The 25,648-nt window shown below is 41.9% G+C and overlaps 1 protein-coding gene across 6 annotated transcripts in view; it reads right to left on the reverse strand.

Annotated features, from left to right (window-relative positions):
* Positions 1-25,648, reverse strand: part of dnc (phosphodiesterase dunce) — a 546,492-nt gene that overhangs the window by 117,545 nt on the left and 403,299 nt on the right. For all 6 annotated transcript variants that reach the window (XM_090374492.1, XM_090374494.1, XM_090374496.1 and 3 more), the window contains exon 2: positions 22,450-22,629. In XM_090374492.1, the coding sequence (XP_090230618.1) occupies positions 22,450-22,629 (180 nt within the window). The remainder of the gene's footprint in view (positions 1-22,449; positions 22,630-25,648) is intronic.

Below are 25,648 nucleotides of genomic sequence, written 5' to 3' on the forward strand. Positions count from 1 at the left end.
ATCATAGGCGGATGCCACATCTAAAAAGACTACGTCCACCTGCTGCTTGCTGTTTAGTGCTTGTTGGATCCTTAGCAGTGTCCCCATGAGGTTGGTGATGGTCGATCTCTGCGGAAGTACTGAGTGCAGGTATTCTGGCCTGTGCTTAAAGCAATGTTCGATGATGGTGTGCAGGATGTTATGCACAATTAGTAAGGATTTAGGACTAAAGATGAATATGACTAAAACAAAAGTAATGATGAACAAGTATGCCACGGAAAGGGAAATAATGATTGAAGGAGCAGTAATTGAAAAGGTGGAGTCATATACTTTTCTGGTTTAAGTTATTAGCTGTAATAATGATAAATGGCTGGAAGTCAAGAGAAGAATAAATTTTGGATGGATAGCATTCAGGAAATATATTCACATACTAAGAGCAATATCCCAGTTTGTCTGAAACGTAAAATAATGAACCAATGTATACTCCCCACCATGACTTATGGAAGTGAAACTTGGGCACTCACCAAAAGAATGGAAGAGAAGCTAAGAACTACACAGCGAAGAATGGAACGAATTATACTGGGAATCAGACTGTTAGGTAAGAAGAGAAACACATGGATTAGGCAGCAAACTGAAGTAAAGGACATTCTTATCAAAACTAAAGAACTAAAATGATCTTGGGCAGGACACATAGCTCGAAGACATGATGACAGATGGACTAAGAAAATAACAGAATGGTACCCAAGAGGAGCTAGAAGAAAACTGGAAGACAAAGGGGGAGATGGATAGATGAAATTCATGAGTTTTTGAGTAGTAAATGGATGGCCAGTGCTCAAAACAGAATGAACTGGAAAGTTGCTGGAGAGGCCTTCATCCTGCAGTGGATTGAAAATGGCTGATGATGATGATGAGGGCCATTTGTTTTGTCGTGCTGTCATGTGCTGGAGGATTTGGTCTTTTCCTCTTCACGCTGACCAGGCGTCTTGAAGAGAACCACTCTACACGTTCGTTGCCATCTAAGTGACGTAACAGAGCTTACCATCGAGGTGTGCCTGAGTGGATTTTATGGAGGCAGGCCAACCGGACTTCTCCTAAATCTTCTGAGATAGAAAGATATTGGATGCATCAGTGTTTTAGACTGAGTGTCTGATAACATACTGAATGCATGTTCCCCTCTAAGCGGTGCCGAACACTAGCAATATCCAGAAAATCCACGAGGAAAAAATTAGGAAGTACACGAACCTGGGACATGAGTCAAGGAGATGCAAGAAGTAATGACCATCCCGATCATCGTGTCAATCACCAGTATGGTACCAAAGACCCTATACATAACAGCCTAGCAGCAATAGGTCTCCAAGGGAACCCCTACAAGGAACTCCAGAAAGTCGCAATCCTGAAAACCTGTAGGATAGTCAGAGATTTCCTCGACCAACAGTAACACCAGACATAACAACCACCTTGTGTACTTGGTAGCAATACCCGTCACGAGGTGGAATCTCCAATCAGGGAGAAATAATAATAATAATAACAATAACTAGGGGGTGCGCTCGCTTCTTTTGATAAAATAAAATAAAATGATTACAGTAGCTTTCGACACTGTGTGTGTCTCTTCCTGTGTTTTGAATACATAAATACTTTACATATGGAAATCAAGCATATAGTATCGCGTGGTCATAGCGATTTGTTGACAGAAGCTTTTGTTTTACCGTAGTAAAACAACTTCCGTTACATATTTTTGTATTTGTTGCGTATTACCACGTAACTCTCATCCCTCTTCTCCCATTGGCTAAATAAATATTATTAAGAGAAAAATTATTTTTGCATAGAAAGGAAGATAATGAATTTAAAATGGCCGACCACCAGTTCAAAGGAGTTTGGAATTTATGAAATCGACAATAAATGCAATTTTACCGTTTATTTATTTATTTATTTTATTTTACAGTCACGAGAGCTTTAGTGACGTGAATCACGGTTAACTGAAACGCGTGTGCTAGTGCACTGTCACACTTTTTAATTTTAATTTCATTTTTAAGAAATGGCATCGTCAATGAGGTGTCTCAAAAGCACGTGAAAACTGAGTGTCGCGCCATTATTTTAACCCATCCGTGTTTGGATTTGCTTTGGAGATGGAGGAAGAAGATTATTATACGAGAATGAGATTATTTTACGCATTACACGCGAGGACTGGAAGGAAGGAAGGAATAACGTTGGAATTAGGGAACTGTCTTTCCCTTCCGATTTGCCCCTCTGAGAATTGCGCGGCTCGATGGTAAAGCTGGCTCGGAAGCGTGTTTGGAAAGCCGATTCTGTGCCTTCGGGGTGAATGAGTCACTGCGAGGGGAGAGCGTGAATTCGCGTGTTGCCACGGCAACGCGGCATCGTTGTAGTTTCGGCAACGGATCACTCAACCCCCCCGGAGGTGTTCGCTAATGACTTCTCGGAGAGTACGCTCGTTCCTCGCATTCCTCGCGCAGCTCAGCGAAAACAGAGAGAGAATTATCTTCTCAAACCCGTCAAATAATGAGTGGAATGAATAAGATCACGAGGCACGAATTCCTGCGGTAAATCTTCACCGAATCCGAACGCAGCACGATTTTCGTCGCTTTTCGACGCGTGATCGAAATTAGACGGATCTCTCTGAAGGTCCTACCAGTTTTTTAATCAAGGTACAGAAAGGCCTTATGATTTGGCATCCAAAAAGAGAAATGGATGTGCCATTTGTGCGCTATTGATTTCTATCTCGAAGAAGAAAAGACGTTTAAGTTTACAGAACCAGTCGCGAATTTTCCTTTTTTTCGCACACGATCTTTCTGTACGTGAGAAGTTAAATTATGGAACAGAAAAAAGGAAATCCTGTTCCGTTCAAGTTTCTGAAATACCCTATAGATGAACTGGACTGGGATCTGTTTCAAAAGATCGTCCTACAGGTTTCTCAATCGACAAACGGAGATCTTAATGTCTTAATGTAACTACTGCAGAAAAATCTCAGTTACTCAAACACAAGTATAATATCACAATTATTCCCACAAAAGACCGAATTTTTCTTTCTAGACTTGGACCCGCCACTAAATCTGAAGATCTTATCAACTTAATTAAAGAGGAATATGGTTTCGGAGTAGATGTCCGTTCTCTGAAGACACGGTGTCCCGCCTACTCATCTTTTATAATAACATGCCTTCCATCACAAACAGAAAAAGTGCTGAATCTAAGATCCCTTTTATCAGGGGCTCTAGTAAAACGCTTCACGGACAGACCATCAAGGGAGTCCAAAATCTCCTCTCCACCGGCATAGCAATCAGATACCCTGCTATCTACACATACTACGTTCTCCTCTCGTCATAGAATCCCCAGATCCCAACTGTTCAGTGTTTACCTTCAGAATTGCAGGAGTATAATTAGCAACCTAAACCACTTCAGAGCAATCCAAGGCTCACATATTTACGACATTTACCTGCTCACTGAAACCTGGCTCTCCATTGATATTGATGATCAGGAGATTATAGATGGACAATATACAATCCATAGAAAAGATAGAGGATCTTGTGGAGGCGGAGTAGCTGTTATAAATTCTAACCATATACTCTGTGAAATTGCATAAAATTTCACAAATATTGAATCAGTATACTGCCTTCTTCATCTTGCAAGTTAAAAGTTTTAATCGTATTGCTTTATTTTCCACCTCCCTTAACTAATATAGACCTCCAGTACTTAGAAAGCTCGCTGGAATCAATCTTCCCACTAATTCAATCTGCCGACATAGCAATGGTTTTGGGTGACTTTAACTGTCAAATGGCCAATTTAGGATCTTCTTCTCCATCACTGCAGACTAGGGCTCTCTTTAATATGCTTCACAGCTATGGTCTGGAACAAATTTGCAACTTTCCAACCAGAGAAAATGCCTACCTCGACCTAATATTTTCCTCTACTCATATAGATGTTCACACCGACAACCCCATATTTCACTCGGATCATTCACCAATTACTTTTGACATCACAGTGACTTCTCAGAACTTCAAATGCAGCTCCCGTACTCCTCGTTTCAATTTCAGAAAGGCTGACTGGCCTCTGCTCAACCTAGCTCTAAGAAATGTAGACAAGCAGCTCGCCGACGCTATGGATGACATCGATGTGCTCACCAACAACCTGATTAACTGTGTCCATTCAATTATATCTGACATTGTTCCTCAATCCCATCTTACCGCACGCTCTACCTACCCGCACTGGTATAACAGTGAACTAATACGTAAAATTAAATCCAAAGAATTCTACAGAAACAAATATAAGCAAACAGGTGACAGTCAATACTATGAAATATTCAGCCAACTCCGCAAAGAAGTGAAAACTCTCATATTAAACTCCTACAACATGTGTACAGAATCAGTTCAGGATAGTCTGCTTACTCACAGAGATATCAAACCATTCTGGAATTTCATGAAGCATAAGAACATAACCAGTAGAAAGTTACAACTCCGTAACGCAGATGGAATTCTCTTATCTGACGAATTCAGTATTGCTCAAGAGTTTGCCAAACACTTTTCTAGAATTCAAACAAATGATACATTGAGACCTCCCTCGTTTCCTGACTTCACACCTGTTCTAGATGATATCCTCATTAACCTCTTTATCACTGATGAAGATTTAAATTCGGCATTAAAAAGCATGAGAAATGACTATACTAGAGGCCCAGATGACATTCCAGGCTTATTTTGGAAAAGGACTGTCACTACATTGAAACCCCTCATACTGCGGATCTTCAACCTGTCTCTCAGGCTGGGAAAGTATCCTAAGCACTTTAAGCAGGTCAATATAGTTCCTATTTTCAAAAAAGGTGATAAAAATGACGTATGCGATTACAGACCCATAACCTTGCAAAACAGCCTGGCTAAACTCTTCGACACAGCAGTGCACAAACATCTCTTCGAATTCTTCAAGCCTTTTATCGATCAGAATCAACATGGTTTCTGCAGTGGCAAGTCAGTAGTCACAAATTTACTTCCTTTCTGGCAATACACCTCGGAAGCTCTTGATAACCACCTACAAGTTGATGCAGTCTACACAGACATATCCAAGGCATTTGATAAAGTCCCGCACGAACAACTTCTGGAAAAACTTAAGCTATATGGTATCCGTGACCCTTTGCTCTCATGGCTACGCAGCTATATTACGCATCGTTCCTTGAGCGTTATCATAGATCAAGTGAACTCAGACTGTTTTATACCACTAAGCGGAGTACCACAAGGCTCTCCCTTAGGTCCTCTTCTCTTCATTGTTTTTGTAAATGATCTTCCTTCTTTCATGTACACCTCCAATGTTCAAGTTGCTCTCTATACAGATGATCTTAAGATCTACTCAGCAGTGAAGGAGACTACCGATTCTCAACAGCTTCAATGTGCTCTCAATAAATTCTCTCTGTGGCTATCTCTGAATGGCTTGTCTGCTAACCCCTCGAAGTGCAAAGTAATCTCTTTCTCATCTTGCAGATCTCCACAACTAATGAATACGGAGTACAGTATTAACTCTGTGATCATCGAAAGGTGTGACCAAGTTAACGACTTAGGGATTCTCTTTTCCAGCAGTGCTAAATTCGATGCCCATGTCCTTAAAATCACCAACAAAGCATTCAAAACACTGGGATTCATCAAACGGAACACATACAAATTCAAAAACTACAGATATGCGGTTATCCTTTATAAAACTATTGTACTGCCAATCGAATTCAGTTCACCCATCTGGAATCCTCACACAAAGACTTTAACTAACAAAATTGAAGCAGTCCAAAAAAACTTTATCCGTTACCTTACGTACCGCAATCCTCTATACTATCACTCAGTGTATTATGAATCGCTGTGTGATTACTTTCATCTGAGGCCTCTGTACACTAGAAGAGTTACTGCTGACATCACCCTTCTAGCTAAAGTAATCACTGGAATTTATGAAGCATCTGATATCCTGAGTAAAATAAACTTCAATGCTCCCTGTAGACAAGTCAGGAACCTTACACCGTTTCGCCTTGACTCTGCCAACACGGACTTAATGAAGTTCAGTCCACTGAACAGAATCAGCAAATGACTCTCTCATTGACTTCTTTGACAACTCCCAATCACTGATGAACTCCATCCACAAGTTTGCCTCTTCACTTAAACTGCAAAGTGACTAGCTCACATCTAATTATTGTAGTTTATTATTATTATTTGTTTTATTATTTTTATATTCTTTAACTAATTAATTTATTATTTGTTTTACGGGTAATTTAACTTAATACAATCCTCTTTTGTACATATGCTTTTAATGTTTGAATCTATATCAATGTTTATCGTCCTGTTGGATTTCATATTATTGTTATTATGTTTATTGATCTGATCTCAGATACACTGTTAATGGTTACCCGTTGTGTATCTTGCTATTAATAAAATAAAAAAAAAAATTAAAAAAAATAAAAATTAACCATTAATTTGGTATCACAAAACTGAAGTGTGCGCCATTTGTGCGTATTTGCAGATTGCGCTTTGTATACGCGACTGCATTAGGGGCCCCTTAATCGTGCACCGGAAACAGAGTTAAGCCAACTTAATAATTAATTCCTTAACCACGCGCTCTGTGTTTTTTCTTCTTCAAATTTTGCAAATACGTTCGTGTAAAAATATGCTTTTACTGAAATAACCACACCCACCCTTAGTTACACGTTGTTTATGGGGGGTCTCGAAAGAGAAATAAACAGATAATAATAACAGAATGGTACCCAAGAGGAGCTAGAAGAAAACCTGGAAGACAAAGGTGGTGATGGATAGATGAAATTGATGAGTTTTTGAGTAGTAAATGGATGGCCAGTGCTTAAAACAGAAGGAACTGGAAAGTTGGTGGAGAGGCCTTCATCCTGCAGTGGATTGAAAATGGCTGATGATGATGATGATGATGAATAATAATAAAATGCGGCTAAAACGTGCACCAGACTGAATGAGGCGGGACTAAACAGAATTTCTCCTTATGTGCGCAGAGCATTAAAGACGCTTAAGAAGTGTGTGATGATAAAAAAAGTACCTTTTTTTTGCCGCTAGAAGAATACCGAACTCCTAAAATAAGAACAGAAATAATCTCGTTGCAAAACGACGGAAAATATAAAATTCTTTTCACGCGCCTGTCAACAGCACCGTCCTCAATCAGACAACGTAATTACGCGCGTTGGAAACAGATTGCAAAACGAAGTCGTCTTCTTTTGTAGAAAAATTAAGAAAAATCGGGTCCAAGCAGTGCCGCCCATCGCTCGCGATGAATTTCTTCTTCTCGCGAACATCTTAATGAAAAACTGACGCCAATCTCTCTCTCTCTCTCTCGAGCACTAAAACGGGGCCGCTTTTATGGGTGATCCAGTGGTGCACGTGCGCTTTCCCGTCTCTCGGCGAACGCTCCTCAAGGACCGCAGCCTGACTGACAATGTGGGATTAACGGAAGAATACGTGAAACATATTCTCTTCCACTCGTACCTTCGGTGGATCCGTTAGGGGAAACAAAACCGAGAGTGGGAGGAGGGGGACTGCGACTTCAAGGAATATGGGAGTGGCGGGGAATACGCAGAGTGGGTCAGTTTGACTATCTATCGACAGATGGCGCCACTAACGTCACCTCACAAACGAGGATGAGGGTAAGGCCCCCGAGGGTGATCGGAACACAATGAGAACGCGGATTCATCGTGCCGAATCAATTTCCGACATCGCACACCCCATTGTGTCGATAATTTCTTTCTTCATTTCTCGGGGCATTATCGAAGACGGTCTCAAAAGGCGCGTGCCCACCATTCTTAACGTCTGTAATTGCAAACCGCTCATTTCTTTGCGAACTCTCCGAGTTTTGTCCGAGCTGTGTTCCGGGGAGGGACAAAGAAGCCGTCCGAATGCGCTCTTATTTATGAAACCGAAACGGAAATTCCTTTCATCGCGAGGAACCCGTCATTATGCCCGATGGCAACCCCTACCCTCGGCTAATAAGTTTCCTTTCATCGCTCCTCGAACGACTTGGATCGACTGATTGCTGTACCCTTAACAAATGCCCCTCTCTCGACATTTTCGCAGCGTGGGACGAACTGAACCTTTAGGGTAACGTGTGGGGATTAAAAAAGAAGAAACGTTTCTGCTTCTCCTTTCCATCTCTTCGTCAATTTGGTGGATAGCTGATAAGAAAGCGGGCACGCATTCTCCCGCCTCATCGACCTGAATATCCTCTGAAATCCAGTGAAATCGCCCAAAATCGCACATTTCTGCTTATTCACTTTCCCCGACAAATGGAAGTTCATCAGAAAAAATCACTCTGTCAGCAAAGTGGCGTTGCACAACGGTAACACATTTACTTACATGAAAGTCCAACACAGTAAAAGCTTCCTCGTTACATTCCAAAGCCTTGTCGCAACACAGCAGAACTGGCGTCACAGGCAAACGAACGACTGCACGGCGGTATGCGTCGAACGCCATCTGGTGGTTAGCCGTACAGTATACCGAACATCGCGAGCGTGGGAACGAATCTTGAGATATTATGCGTTCTTTCCAGATGGCTACAAATGATTAACCCCTGGCTTTTAGCCGTGAAGGGTATTGTGTACGGCATGTGCGTTTTGTATGCAATAAAGAGTTTTGTATGCAATAAAGAGTTCTTTTTCTTCTTCTTATTATGACACATGCGCTTTCCCAAAAAAAAAATTCGGAAACCTGGACTTCATTTTGAATAACCGTGTATATACAGGGTGTCTCAAAAATATTGGTACAAACGTTTAGAGGAGGTAGGCAACATCTAAAGGAATGTGAATCGCATAGGAACCCATAACCGGAAACGTCACCGTAAGTCTGTAGACGGCGCTGTTCATCAGTTCGCGAGAGGGAAAATTTCTGGTTTACTCATTCAAGCAGTAGTCGCCGCGGAGCGCCTCCGTAGCCAGGTGGGAAGGAGCAGCAGTGCGTAGCACCCGCTTTTTGTTGATTAGACCGGGGTTCGAGCCCGTCATCACCAAATACGGAGCATGCGGAAAGGTCAGGGAATGACCACCGCATATCCCGGAGCAATATGGCCTTAGTTGCTAATGCTCCTAAAAACCAAATAAGAAACAGACAAACAAAGAAAGTAGTCGCCGCACGAAGAGCATGCATCGATATATGAACTGTGAGCAGGCAGACATGGATCTAGTGTATGGATTAGCAGAGGGCACACACTGTGTGCGCCCCCATGCGGCACAACATCGCTTCGCAATAAATGTGTGGGCAGGTATGGTCGGTGACTGCTTAGTCGGCCCATACCTGTTACCATCCCGCATCAACTCTGATAAATATCGGATCTTTTTTGAGCAAATTCTACCAGGGTTACTTGACGATGTTCCAGCAAATGTGAGACGTAACATTTGGTTTCAACATGACGGGATTTTGGAAGGTGTGTTGGTGATTACGTTTTGGGCGTTGACGTGCCGATACACTTGGACAGACTCCTCGTTGGCATAGTACGGACAACGTCGGGTCCCATCAGGGGCTCGACGGCCAATAGGCCAGAAGAACAATGGGCACAACATACAACACAACACATGATCCCCACACTTTTAAATCTCTGGCCTTGACAGAGTACTGTCCCTCGATACAGCGAACACTCGCGGAGATGGGAAAAATTCCTGGTGCTGTTTGACCCTCAACACAGTTTTTGTACTTTGTTGACCCGCCATTATTCCGAAAGTCAAACGACGAACTTCTTTCCGCAATTTCCAGAACTTTTTGTTTTCGTTTCGAGAGGTTGACGGACGCACACTTTGTGGGCCATCCCGAATGAACTCGTGCCCTTTTTTGAACCGCCGCTTTATACCATTTATCACCAAAAACCGTTTTTGGCATTTCATCGTTACTAAATTGGTCGTAACTTCGCAACCTGTCAGCCTACTGGACAACTTCACGGCTGCGCACCAAAATCTGTTGCGCCATCTGTTGAAAGAAGTTCGAACTACAGCACAATTCCCTCACCTAGAACTGCTCCTTCGTCACCCAAGTAATAAACATCAACAAACTGTGGAATTCATAAACCTGCTCGCTCGTTCTTTCAACAAGTGGAACCTGAAAAAAACTTCATTCTTTTGTCCCAACAGAATTCGGCTGTTCAGTCTGGTTCCTGCATTTAAACAACTTGGAAGAAACGCGGATCCGGGTAGCCAAATGTCTGATACGCCAAGACGGCATCCTCAATGATTACTGTAATCAACGTAAACGCTGTTATAAGAACCAAAGAGCACCCCCAAAAAGGATTAAAATCAAAGATCGTCAACAGTCAATGTTTGAGCGCTTCATCAGACAAACGTTTCCTTCACAAATCCAACGACGATTAAAATAAGGTACAGAACCGATTACGACAAAAAAACTGCACCCCTCCCCAACCTCTTACATTTTTCTTTTTGTTATTTTCAATTTTTTGTTAATTATGAAAAGAAAGCGCACATTTTAAAACAAATTGATTGTTTTGGAAACCATCCTCGAAACTCAATTATTTTCCCTTCTTCGTGTTTTTCTCCAATTTTAATTTTAACCGAAAAACGCCCTTTTGTGAACGCTCGTTAATGTCAACGAATACATTAGTCATCTCGCGCCTTGTTTTCTTCTTCTTTGCGACGATATATGGCGGCACCAGTTACACTCTATTTGCGACATCCGCGTGGACAACGGACGAAACACAACGGTGCCCGGACTCATTATAGGGGCCACTGCGTCCACATAAGAATGCGCATTGCAGTTCCTCTCAATCCTGGATTTCTGCGGCGCACGAAAATAATACGCGAAACGCAATTCGTGTGGAAACGCTCGCTTTAAAGATGGCGAACTTCGCACGAGACGGAGGAGCCGCAGCCGCGATTTGTTTATTCATTAAAAATATCGAGTGTTTGCGTTCACCCCTTGTACACAGCCCACCGTTGAACAAAGCGATTCTGAATTTAACGCGTCTACTTCTCAGGTTAATCAGGGTGTTCTTGAGGATAAGGGCATAAAAGACAAAGAAGGTCTGGATAAAATGAATACTGATAAGTCGAAGACATACCCAGTTTTTACGATTGATGCAGAATGCCTCGCAGATAGTGCTAGTATGCAGGTGGCATTGACGAAAATAAAGAAAAACTTGAGTGATTTCATGGCTGCTGAAACCAATAAAGTAACTAAGGCAGCCTCCAACATAATCCATAGCCTTTGGGCAGAGATGGAAACGATTACCACGTCATTGATAATTCAAAATGAGAAGTTAAAAGTCAAGACAGAGGAATTACAAGTAAGAGCTAATATGTTTGACCAAATCATGAGTGGCAAGGCTGGTTTGATGCCACCTTTACAGCAATCTCACGCCGATAAAGTCAGGATCAGCTCGACACAAACGAAGCAGATGTATTCTGAAGGGGAAAGAGTGGAACGAGGGCAACACTACAATATAACTGACTCTAGAGATAGGATACTTATGGAAGCTAAAACTGTCACAACACAAATCAGTGCCCCTCAGCATGTGGCGATCTTTAGACCGGTGGACGGCTCCAAGCTGGCCTCGGGGACGGAGGTTAAAGAAGTAATAGCCAAATCTCTGCGTTCTGAACATAAAAATTTAAAAATTGAAAACGTCAGAATTGTGAGAAATAATGGAGTGATCGTTGAAACATCTAACAAGGAGGATTTAGAGCTGCTTAGACAATCATCCACATTTAAAGATGTCGGACTACAGTCGGACAAACCAAAAATGACATTTCCTACACTACTAGTTTATGACGTTTCAAGAGATTTGACTAAGGAAGAAATAGTAGAGGACATCTTTATGAAAAATCTTAAAGATTATGGCTTTACTTTCGAAGAAATTCAGGAAGAGGTGATGTTACGTTTTAGCTCCGGTACAAAGACAAAAGTGATAAATTGGGTGATAGGTCTCTCACCGAGATTATTTAGACATATTTTAGAAAACGATAGAATTTTCTTGGGATTCTCAGCCCATAAATACAGGAAATTTACAATAGTGACAAAATGCTTCCGTTGCTTGGGATTTGGTCACCACACGCAGTTTTGCACCACAAGACTGTATCTTGCGGTCATTGTGCGGCTGGGGGACATATATACTCAGATTTCCCCCATAAAGAACAACCCCCGAGATGTATAAACTGTAGGAGGAGGAACAGGGACAATGCACATTCTGTAAGGGATCCACTCTGCCCAGAATATCAGAAGGCAGCTGAACTTGCAAGACTGAAAATTGCTAATGAATAATACACAAATAAACCATCTAAATTACAATAGATCTACCAACAAATACTTCCTAAAAATAATGCAGGTGAACGCGCAACGTTCACGTTTCGTTGCAGATGAACTAAGAGCTTCATGTTTGCAGGATAAAGTAGACATTTTGGCTATTCAGGAGCCCTACTCGATGTATAGACAAACGGATAAATTATATCACGTTGTTGGATACCCGTTAGTAGCTAGAGTCGTTGCATATGAATCCAAGCAGCCAAAAACTGCCATTGTTGTATTTAATGGAGCTCTAACTGTAACAGTCATATCTCGTTTTTGTACATCCTTTTCTACCTGCATCCATATTTCTACCCAGTTTTTAGACTTCTACATGGTTTCTTTATACTGCGCTCCAAATGATAATATCGAGGTACCAATGCATCTTTTGGAAGAAATTTTAAGCACTTTTCCTAGTGCAAATATATTGGTTTCAACTGACTCCAATGCAAAATCTCAACTTTGGTTTAGCGAACGCAACGACGCTAGAGGTTCTGTCTTTGAAGAATTTATATTGACTAACCATTGGAATGTGCATAATCTTCCAAACATGCCAACAACCTTTTGGAACGTTCACGGACGGTCTAACATAGACCTCACCCTTTCCTCTCCATGCTTGTCGCAGCATGTAAAAAACTGGATGGTCTGCCCGGATGTATGCAATAGCGATCACCGTGCTATCACTTTTGATTTAGTATTAAATGTTAGGGAGGGAGGTTCTTCAGGTCACCTTCAGGATTTAAACCGCTTCTCTATCAGAACCACGAACTGGACCAAATTTAAGCAAGTCTTGCAACAAGAATTTTCAGATGATAAAATTGCACAATTGAACAGTTTATCTGCAGTAGAATATGCTTACTTTGTGCAAAACACTCTTTACAGAGCTTTGACTGAATCCACTAAAAGGAAAGTTAGGAGACCTGGCTCCACCCCATGGTGGAATCCCCAGTTATCTGTTTTGAGAAGACTGGTTATAGATGCAAGGAAGAATTTCCAGAGGCACAGATACTTAACAGAAACAGACGTTAGGCGACTAAAAGAAGTCTATTGTCAATTACGTAAGGAATATTTCGAAGCTATTGCGGAAGCCAAAAGATCCTCATGGCAGAAACTAGTGTCCCAGACAGGAAATTCTGACCCATGGGGATTAATATACAAAATTTGTCGTGACAAACTTGCAACTCCTGAGATATATAGTTCTGTTTACTCTAACGGAAGTCTGACTACTGATTGGCTCTCCACGGTTGAAGCTATTATAGAGAGACTTTTCCCTGATGATCACCCAGAGCAAGACACAACCGAACAAGCTCACATAAGGTTCGTTAACGGATCTTACAAGGGATCAAATGACACAGAACTATTTAGTCTAGATGAACTTGCACTTGCAATTTCTAAAATCAATCAGTCAAAATGTCCTGGAATGGACTTAGTTGAAAATGTGGCGATCAAAAGATTTCACCAATATTTTCCACATATATTGTTGAATGTTTTCAACAAATGTCTATTAGAGGGGACTTTTCCAAATTTTTGGAAGATTGCATTAGTAAAGATGCTCAGAAAGCCTGGAAAACTGGCAACGGATCCCAAGGCATATCGCCCAATATCCCTTCTAGGAAATCTTGGAAAGCTTTATGAGAGATTATTAGCGCCTAGGATGCAGAAGGTTTTGGCTGCAAGTAATATGAGTTCTAATTCACAATTCGGCTTTAAAAAAGGCTCCTCCACCGAAGATGCCATCAGAAATTTGGTGAATCTATGCAAAACTACAGACAAAAAATACATGATGGTTGTTTTTATCGACTTTGAGGGCGCTTTCGATACACTCTGGTGGGAGAGCGCCCTCAGGTCACTTCGAGAGGCAGAATGTGATGATTTACTATATCAGGTTATGAGATCTTATTTTTCAAATAGGCAGATAAAAGTCATCTCACAACACTTGGTATTTTCAAAATTCATTTCCAGAGGATGCCCACAAGGCTCGGTCCTTGGGCCTCTCCTCTGGAATTCTGTTTTAGACCAGTGGTTACTAAAAGAAAGTCAAATTTGCAATAAAATAGCATTTGCCGACGATTTAGCGCTGTGCATACCAGGCAGGTCAAGACGTATGCTAGAAACACATGGGAAAGAAATCCTGGATGATTTGCTGGAATGGTCTAAAATAAACAAATTAAAAATTTCTGAGACGAAAACTAAAATGATGATCTTCAACAATAAATTGGATTATAACAGACCTCCTAAACTCCATCTCAACAATGTCCAAATTCCTTACGTTTCTCAAAATAAATATCTTGGTCTCATAATTGATGATAAATTTTCTTTTATCCCCCACGTAAAGAACTTAGCTGAAAAGATTAACAAGTTTACTGCCAATGTGATTAGGCTCTCAAGAGCTGAATGGGGTATAAAGCACAAAACTTTGGCATTATATTATAAGGCTATATTTTTGCCAATTGTAGTATATGCGGCTGCCATATGGTTTCCTAGGGTTACTCACGTCACAGTGAAGGCCAAACTCTTATCATTGCAGAGAAAGATGATATTGGCAACACACAGATGCTGCAGAACGACATCAACCAATGCTTTACAAGTGATCTCAGGTTGTATTCCGATTGACCTTTATGTGGCATACCGAGGCATGATTTCTAACTTAAAGAAAGGTTTGCCAACTCAAATCCTCGACATTGCAAGTAATCCGGCCACGGACATTCGGCAGGAGAAAATTAATCTTTGGACAAAATTCACTGAGAAGTGGAAATACAGATGGCAATCCAGTGAAACAGGACTCACTACCAGGGAGTTCATTGAAGATGCAACATTTGCTGTAAATAAGAAAGTTATGGGATGGTTTTATCCTTCAATGACAACGTCGTATTTAATTACTGGACATGGTTCACTACGGGATAAATTGTGTAAATTTGGACTCGAACCTGACCCTTTGTGTTTTTGTGGGGCTGTAGAAGATTGGAGGCATGTTCTGCTTTACTGCCCGGCTTATGACGACTTCAGACAAGAACTATTTAACAGCACTCAACCTATTAGGACTGACAACCTCGATATTTTGATTCAAGATGCCAAGAACTTTGCAGCATTCCAATCCTTTTCTGACAAGGTGTTTAAAAGAAGACGCACCTTGTTTACTAATTCTAGAAGTGGACAGTAGAGTGATGTGTTCATGAACTTATATTTCTACCTTACTAGGTCAAACAGCTGTTAACTTAGAAACCAACTGTTGTGGTCTTAAATTAGTAATAACATTCAATGTATATAATGGTATTAACTATACATATTTTTATTTTATTTTAGTTTTTTTTTTTTTTTTTTTTACTTATTTATTTCTTTTCTTTTATTTTATTTTATATATATATATATATATATATATATTTTTTTTTCTATTTTATTTTATTATTATTATTTATTTTTTATTTATTTATTTATTTATTATTTATTATTATTTCTTTTTTTTTTTCCCTCGGGTTGGGCAACCTGAGAGCTCCTGTCCTTTGGTATTGCACTCCTTCCACTGGACGACAAATTAGTGCAGCAGCACTAGATAATAGAAGCAGGCACAACTACTCAAGCCTAGAAATGGGCAGTGATTGACAGGGTGTTGATCGCTGTAGAGTGTAGACAGTTTCTCTCTCTCTCAACACAGAATTTCCAAGGTGGAGTTCGACTAAACGTCTAGGTGCCACCCAAAACAAGTACATCCGCATACATACACACATAGTATATCTTTTATTGCTTGCAAGTGAAGCTGTATAATTAAAATTGTTTTTATTTTTACGCAGAATGCGACGATTGTAAATATAAAGTGTTTGTATCTGTGTATATATGTAATAAAATTGTATGTAAATAAAAAAAAAAAAAATAAAAAAAAAAAAAAGCCCACCGTGCACAAAATGCAAAATTTGCAATTATTCACAATATTTCCACAAATGCGTATATTTACAAAATTCAATTATGGACGAGATTACAGTTGAAGTATTCAGAGACTCTCTATTGCTTGCTTGCTTTTGGAGTATTTCACAGGGTGGTCACGGGCCAGTCAATTGAAAACGGTGTTTGGGAAGAAATTCTTCAGACAAGCGGAGGTTGCACAGTATAGAATGCAACGGTAGGTAATTGCTGATTGTCATTACTGCGTCCAGCACGTGGAGTAGAAACAAGTCCTCGAAGATTGGGCACATCAATCACACCAGTAAGCATCTGAGAAAGAAGAAGAATATTTCTGGATGCAATACGAACTCTCCAGGGAGTGATATTTAAGTTGGTTGGCATATAAAACAGCTCTGAAGATGGGGAATGCGCTGCGCGTGACTCTGTTCATCCATCGCATTACCCAGTACTCGACTGCCACGAATCTGTTTATGTACGAGGTCGGTGCAGAAGACCACATTAGTGACGCATACACGTGATCACAGTAGATTGTAGGCACCGCTGGACGTAACCTCCGACTACATCGACGTGGAGTAACCCCTTCCGCTCTTGTCGAATTGCCCGAAAAAGTCTTAGTTATCATGGTCGAAAAATGGTTTTGAAACGTGAGGCCGGCCCTCGTCCCAAGTGAAGCCGAGGTCGGTGTGAGACTCCACTTTCCTTATCTGCACTCCGTTGTGATGTCATTTTTGATTCTCTTTTTTGTAAATGTGATTTGGACTGATTTAGATATGTTTAGCTCCACACCTATCTGCAGTAGATAGGTTACAAGGCTGTTGATCAGGGTGGAGACCTACTGATTTATCAGGTGGGTTTGTTCAGGGTCATTTGATTTTATATATAATTTGAGGTCATCTGCATATGATGAGAAATCAGTGTACCTTGCGAGGAAAGGTTCAAGGGCCGCGGCGAACAGTACACAGGAGTGGACACCTCCGTGTGGTACTCCTCTCGTTATAATGCACTCCTGTTTGAAGGATTTATGGCTGATGATGAGTTGTCTTGGCGTAAGGATGAGGTTGATGGCTTTTAGCAGGCTTCCAATAATGCCAAAGTACTTTTCCAGGATGTAGATGACAGCGATAATTGAGAGCTTATCATAAGCAGATGAAATATCCAGGAAGATGACATCCAGCTGAGATTTACTGTTGAGAGCAGTTTGAATTTTAAACAGGGTGTCTAGTAAGTTTGTATATGTAGATCTTTTGGGGATCACGGTATGCAGATGTTTGGGTCTACGAGAGAAGCATTGGTCAATCAGTGTTCATAAAAGATAGTTTTCTCGAACACTTTTAATAGAGTGCAGCCCACCGAGATCGGTCTGAAGTCCTTAGGTTCGCTTCTTTTGGGTATGGGTTGTACCCTGTAGTGATTCCATATTGTCGGGATTGATAGGGAATTTAATATCTGATTAAAGATTGACAGAAGGGAATCCACAATGAAGACACTGCACACTTTAACCATGAACAGAGGAAATCCGTCAGGACCAATTGTATATTTATTAGGAAGTCTATTGATGTTATTTATAAGGTGTTGTTTTGTTAGCGTTATGGTTGAAAGGGGCCGTCTGGAGTGCATGATGAAATCACTTAGATTTGGGGTTTTGGGGTCCAATGGCATCTCGTTGAAAGGCAAAGATACCCTTTCCTGAAATACCTTCTCATTGACATAGAAATCTTTGTTGCATTTGGATGTAGTACGTTTCGAGCGGTTTATTCTGTTACGAGAAGAGAACTTTGGACCATCGAGTGACGAGTCTACTTTCGATTCCGGCTGGCGTTGTGAAGCGTCGCTTTGAATGTGGCTCGCGCTAGCTGAGGGAGAGTTGACTACACGCTACATTAACTACGGGCGCGAGCGAGTAAAGAAAAAAAAAAAAGAAAAGAAAAAGGTCCTCTGTACGAAATTCCCTTTTGAGTAATTTGGTGGCCTCTTGATGAGGAAAATTCGATTTTTCTTCTTCGCAGAAGCCCAATCAGACAGCCAAGAATTTTATTCGAGAATGCGCAGAGAACAAGATAAAGGAGGGAAATTATTTACATTCGAACGCTACTTTTTGATTGAAATTTTCGCTTTTAAATTTCATTTTGGGTTTTCGTCGCTCAATCAGCAAAAGTTTCCTCCACCTTCACGCTCTTCTCGTCAATATGCCGGTGTCGATATCGAGCGGCTGTATGAGGGGGAAGAGGATAGGGGGGTTGTGGTTGTTAACGAGCGGACATTTAGGAAATCGTTTGGTGAAGAAAACCATGACGAGCGGAACAATTCCATCGGATGGCGTCTGACGTCAAATTAATTGCGCGTGTCACTCGCGGAGTGTACTACGAGCGAGTTATAAATAAACCCACCGCGCATGGGCACTTCATAGACAACGGTGTTGCGATCGTACCCGATTGTTGCGAGCGTAAAGTTCAACGCAATTCGAGGGGTTACGCAAAACATCGAATGAAAAGGTCACCTCAGGTGCGAAACATGTCCTCGTGATCGCAACATTAAATCGATCGTTTTAAATGCAACGCCTGTTTGTAATCGAAATGTTGAAACTTATTCAGGACCGCGTTCAAGTTGAGATGAGCTCTGTGGTGGCTGTTGTCTAGTAGAGTTCTTCGGCTGGGTCGCCATTCCACTTTTCTAGCTTCGACTGAGGTCGTAAGAAACGCCCGAGATATGCCCGTAAGATACACGAACCCCTGGCACGGTGCCGTAAAGCTGTACCGGCAAATCTTAATAAAGATCTTATTTATAAATTGTCACATTCTTTTCACGAAATGTCCCCAAAGTGTACCACTGCGACCTCCAACAGACTATCACGCGATTCAGCTATAAACAAAGAGAAAACCGCTCAACTTTCTATAACCAAGAAGAAAATAGCAAATAAACGGATTTAATGTGAATTGGGAATCTCCGGTTAAAAATGTCAATCAGCATAAAGATTTGGGCATCACCTGGGACAGAGATCTTTTACGTTCTTGTCTCATTTTAACGCCACTCGAAAAAAAAAAAAAAAAAACATGTTCGACTACGTGGACTGTGAAACAGGAGAGCTCCAACCATCATAATCAGCAACCGTACTCTTCGCTGCATAATGCCTATTCCCTTAAATGCCTCTATTATGTGGTCCTCAGCAACCCCATCATACCAAACGAGATTCTTATTTTAAAATGGTTTTAATAAGATTGCAGGTATTATTATCAGTCCAAAGGCACTTTCAGAACACCAGATCAAAACCTCTTTATTGCTACATAAGACAGGAGATAAGGACCAGCAACTAGTGACCCAATATATCCAAAGATGTATCGTTCCTGTTTCCCTCCATGTCTCAATTATTTGGTCTTCTGCCCCAAATACCTATATTAGGAAGTTTCTGAGCGTGGAATACTGGGTGCTCTGGTGGTTGAATAGGATTGCCGGGAAGCCCCTCACAATTTCGAAATCCATACTGTACGCAAACTTGAACACAGCTCCGTGGATCCAGATGGTCACATTACGTAACATCTGCACTCTTGCACAACTTCTCACTGGGAGTTTAGATGCCCCTCAAATTGAAATTCTTGTGGTAAAGCCCCACTTGGGGGATGGGCTCTACTACCCTCATAGTCTCCGAAGCGCTCTACATCGCACGGAGGGATTAAGGCGGATGTTTCCTACCACGGGAGGTCTTTAGAGACTTCAAAATAGACCCGGATAGGATCTGACACGAGAAAACTTACACGAAGCTCATTGCAGCCGATCTTTACACGAAAGTAGATGAAGAAAAACATTGAGGAATTCAGAAAAATGCAGGAATAACAATACAATATTTTACCAAACATTTACAGAAGCGCAAACCATTTACAGTATTACTTATAGAATGTAATTTTTAGAAGAGGAAATTATTCACAGTACCATTTACAAGTAGAAGTCCAACAGCTATTTTATATTTTGGTCATTCCTTCCTATTTATAAAGTTCAAGTTCCTCGCTTTTTCTAGTTCAAGCTTCTTCTTCGTACTTCTATTGTTGAAGCAAGCTGCAAGCTTCAGAGAGGAGGCTCTTCACTCTGTACTGCTTGCCTTCACAGTATTTCACAGGGTGGTCTATTACCAATGTATTGAAAACAGGGATGCGTTGTTCGGAAAGAAGTTCTTCAGGTTGCACAGTATAGAATGCAACGGTAGATAGGGACTGTCATTACTGCGTCCAGCACGTGGAGTAGCGATAACTTCTCGAAGACTGGGGGCGTCAATCACACCAGTTGGCATCTGAGACAGAAGAAGAAGAATATTCCCGGATGCAATTTGAACTTTTGCAAGTGGGGTTAAATCCGCGACACAAACAGCAAAATCTAAATTCGGTACAGGCGGAGAAGCGGGCTGTCTTTTGTAAGGGGCGGCTGAACCCATGTGGGACTACACGAAATTCGCAAATGAAGAACTGCGTCTTATTTCACAACATTAGTTCGCCAATCAGTCACCAGGTAACGACAGTGTCGCGTGGTGATAAACGAGTGTTCCGTGATCCTTGACCCCATTGTCTGTGTTCAGCGCGGTCACGGCTGCTGTGCGTCTGTTTGTCCCGATCAATCTCTCTCTCTCTCTCTCTGTCTCTCTCTCTTCCAATGCACTTGACTTCCGCGATGACATTTCAGACGATCTCGCGCCGCACAAATAGCGCGAAGTTTACACCCGATAAAGTGCCCTTATCTGCGACGATAAGCTCGGGGCTTCTTCTCCTCCTCCGATGCAGCCTCGCGCAGTTAGCAAACACCATTTTTGCCCGTCTCGGCTGATAAATGGCGGAACCTAAAATAAACAGACGAGAGAACGAAACGGAAGAATCGGTGGGAGCGAACATCCACGTCCGAAAATTGCCGAAGTGAAAGCAATCCACGCTCAAGCAGAAGACACAACACGCGATGAACGAAATGAACTTTTTTTGCGAAGGCCGAAAAAAATTGGTGAAATGTCGGAAGATTTAATCTTTTCACGAGTTTGCGCGTTCTGACCTCTCTGGAGTACGTAAATTTACGTTTGTAGAGGAAACCTCACGTACGATCGACGAGTGAAGCTTGGCGTTAAAATTTCAAATTCGATTTCGGCCAATAACTGCGCGCTTTAAAGTCCGATAAAATAAAATAAGAAACAAAAAAAGATTTTAAAAAAATTCTCGAAGAAACAGAGCAGCGGCTGCTCGAAGTTCGCTACGCACACGAGTGACAAAGTTTTGAGAGGGGTCGAATGCCTCGATGCAATTTCAGCGATCCTCTCTTTGTTTGTGGCAGAGGACGAAGCGACACTGGTCCGAGGCCGGCTGCGGGAAACTATTTAGGGCCTCTACCTGAGGGCCTCGAGAGGCACGTGAGAAATTATACGAAAGTAAAAGACGAAGGTTGAAATAAACGGGGTTGTCCGGCAATGCACAAACGGATATGTATTTTTAGCGTCTACAGCGAATGTATTTAAAAGCTTTGGGGGCGTTCATTGTTAGTAGTGGGGAGGGGACAACGTCAGTCGTTAGTTAAAGCACTCAGATGTACATACAAACCATCGCGTTATTAAAAACGAAATCTTCGTGTTATCCGCGAGGTGGCGCTGCCACGCACTCTCGCTTTAAAGAGGTCCACGGAACTATTTATTTCTTTTTCTCCCAAAAACTTAAACTACTTTTGGTTCAAAATCGAGGTCAGCTCAATTTTGGGGACGCCACCGATACAAGGCGTCCGGGGGCGCAAAAAAGAGTATTTCGTCTCTTTCTGGATGGTTACGGGATCTCTTTGGAAGCGCCTGCACGTGCAGAGGGCACACCTGGTGCGGTGTTGTTAAGCCACAAGCGATTCCCCGCAAGAAGGTCCTTCCGCAGTATTCGAGAAATTTCCACTCGAAATATTCTACGATTGGCTGCTCATAAGGGGGAGGATCATCTCGCGCTATTTGCGAGGTCAGCACGGTGTGGTATCGGCAACTTTTAAAATGCTTCTTCCTCTCGCGTCGGACCCTCCTTGCAAGAATCACTTGGGGAGCGAAACGGTCGCACGCTCATACGACGCCCGCCTTGGTAGCGAGAAAGGTTTCTTTCAACTGCCCCCTTGGTTTTCTTAATATGGTTCTTCTCAGAACTACGGTAGTACTATCCCCCCCTCCTGAAGCATGGAGAAATTCAAGATCTTAAGAAAGAACTTCTCTGTCCAAAGCGGCCATCTCGACCCTTGAGCGTGGACTTCCCTTCGCTGGGTGCGTGCGTGCGTGTGGGTTCGCTGTTAGCGCCGACCTATCAAAAAGCGAAGTACTCACGGTTCGCTGCCGATGGAAGAATGGCGGGACACCGACTTGGGGGACATCTCGAATTCGCTGTCGGACCGGTACAGGAACGACTCCCTCCTCTGAGGCAGAGACTGCAGGACCAGCCCCGACGAGGGGCTCGTGGCGTCCAGGAAGTTGCGGCTCTGAGGAGATCCATCTTCGGCATCGAAGCTGCAAAAATAAAAGAGAATGTTAGGACGGATTGGAAAGGGAAGCTTTCATAAGAAATGCACTTTTGACATCCCACCACGTTCACAAATACAAAAATCAAAACTCAAGTAAATTTCCTTAAAGCTGCCACACACTTCAAGTGGGGTCTCGAGCAGGTAAACGTTCCCCGCCCCGTTCCTTCTCTCGTTCCACGTTTTACTCACGCGGAAACGGATGATTGACGGGAGCACACGTCGCGTGAGGGACTTCTCGCTGACGTCGCCCGTGTCTGCTCCTACTTTAAAAAAGAATAAGGTCACGTGCTCGTTTCCCCGAATTGCGTCACGTGACACGAATGTAAGTACTTCCGTAAATGTCAGAGAGCGGCTAACGTTCGCGTTATTTTACGTCGCGACGGTGCTGCCCCCTACCGTGGCCCGAGAGATCTCCCCGAACTCCTTAAGTGATTTCGGAGCTAGGTGTGGTGTCCGATCGATCTCGTGTGCATCGTACAGAAGGTCAGAGAGAGACCCGACGCCACTATTAATAACAGCAATTAAAAGCAGGGCGGAAGGATTTCGTCGCAACAGATCCACCCGTGTGGGCCCTGCTCCAAACAGTCGGCCTCACCCAGCAACAACACCCTCCCCCTCCGCCGCAACAGTGCGTGCAAAAGCGCTGTCGATCGACGCCAAACTTTGAAACAAACTCGCCCGCAATTAAGCGACCTCAATCCCCTTTAAACGCAAGCCGAAAACACTCACGCCCACCGCTCCGTTGTTAATTACATCGAAGTTCCCCCCCCCCTCGGTCGGGCAATTCTAATCCCGCAACTGCCCGTAATCCCGCTGTTATTTGCGCCGAATGTACCGCGGATAAGTTGCAACAAACAAAAAGTCAGTGTGCGTTCGTACCATTGGTCTTTTGGCTCAAGCTTGACGAGATGGGGAGCGACAAGTCGTCTAAAGTAGCCAAGCGGAAAAATAAATGAAATGACCTATATCAATCAATAAATAAATTTCCTGTTTATACTCCGGCCCTTAAGCCTCACGACAACGAAGTCAGTAGAGTTTACAATAAATCGTCGATACAAATATTTATCTTATTTAGTAGTCACGGGCTTGAACCCTGGTCCACTCAAGGAACGCGTGCTCCTGACCACTGGGCTTCGTCTTACTAGAAGGATCACTCGGACACGCCGAGAAGTCACCACCCAGATATGACTGTTCTCACCACATTCGTGGAGGCCACATTGCTGAATTATCCGTTGAATTTAACACCTCCGTGTCACGAGGGAAGCTTAATTATCGATCTCTCTCTGATTTCGACCAGGTAAATTACCGATCAAATACGATTGGTGCGCATATGAATGAAAAGGCGAACTTGGTATTACCTCGCGGGTCTAATCTATATTTCTGATGGCGCATTGTTGATGGTTCCCACCATGTCTTCCGCCTCCTCGGTCCAATTTCTTTTTGGTCAAGAGCTGGTTCATTTGGTTCATGGAATCGGTGTTGATTCTTTGAGTTTCTTTTCTTTTCAAATTTAAGTCTTTGAGTTTCTTTTTATTTTATTATTATTTTTTTATTTTATTAATACCAAGATACACAACAGGTAACCATAAAGAGTGTATCTGAGATCAGAACAATAAACATAATAACAATAATATGAAATCCAACAGGAAGATAAACATTGATACAGATTCAAACATTAAAATCAAATGTACAAAAGAGGACTGCGTTAAGTTAAGTTACCGGTTTGCAGTTTAAGAGAAGAGGCAAACTTGTGGATGGAGTTCAATGATTGGGAGTTGTCAAAGAAGTCAATGCGAGAGTCATTTGCTGATTTGCTGATTCTGTTCAGTGGACTGAACTGAACAGAACAGAACTTCATAAAGTCCGTGGTGGCAGAGTCAAGGCGAAACGGTGTAAGGTTTCTGACTTGTCTACAAGGAGCATTGAAGTTGATTTTGCTAAGGATATCAGATGCTTCGTAAATTCTAGTGATTACTTTGGCTAGAACGGTGATGTCAGCAGTAACTCTTCTAGTGCACAGAGGCCTCAGATGAAAGTAATCACACAGCGATTCATAATACACTGAGTGATAGAATAGAGGATTGCGGTACGTAAGGTAACGGACAAAGTTTATTATTATTATTATTATATAGCGCAAGAAGGAGTTTCTAAGGAACTAAAAGTGTCAGAGAGGGGAAACCCTTGGTTCCGCCCACAATTAAAAATGATTTTCAAAAATAAACAAAAAACTGTACAGGAAATGTTAAAAAATAGGGCATCCAGAGCATCACATCCGGTACAAGCACGAAAGAGCATGTTTGTTATAACCATTTCAAGGGCACACCTTGAAATGATTATAACCAAATTAAAAAAAAAAAGGGCAAAAGAATTGCCAACAAAAAAAGCTATATGCATAAAATGAATGACAAGACCTTTCAAGATTGGGCTGAAGCCAAGTTCGGAACACCCCGTCAAGGAAAATCAGGTTAACAGTGAAGATAACATTAACAAAATGCAGGATGTAATCGAGAAAATTGAAGACATTATCAACACGAATTAAAATTGTGACTAACAACGAATAATTGAAGGAAATCAGTATCAACTGAGACAACTTAAAAAGAGCAATCAACAGTCTCCGAAATAAAGCTACAATCGGGCCAGATAAATTCCCACTTTTTATGATTAAAATCTGTAGCTGTTTCATCATCGATATATTATTACATCTATTTCAGAGAATAATGGTGGAAGAGGATTTCCCGAAGCTGTGGAAAAGCTATTATGTAAAACCTAAACTAAAAACCCTAAATCTGTAAAAGACTTCAAACCAATCTCTGTTGGATGCTCTTTGCAAAAAATCTTCGAAAATACAATTGTGGACACCAACATTGCTTCAAACACAGACTTGAATACCTGCACTCCGTACTTCCTCAGAGATCGACCATCCCCAACCTCATGGGAACATTACTAAGGATTCAGCAAGCGCTAAATAACAAGCAGCAAAAATGGATGTTGTTTTTCTAGATGTG

The sequence above is a fragment of the Mastigoproctus giganteus genome, chromosome 5 (genome assembly GCF_048544385.1).
Source record: "Mastigoproctus giganteus isolate SK-2022 chromosome 5, ASM4854438v1, whole genome shotgun sequence".
In the NCBI taxonomy this organism is placed as follows: domain Eukaryota; kingdom Metazoa; phylum Arthropoda; class Arachnida; order Uropygi; family Thelyphonidae; genus Mastigoproctus; species Mastigoproctus giganteus.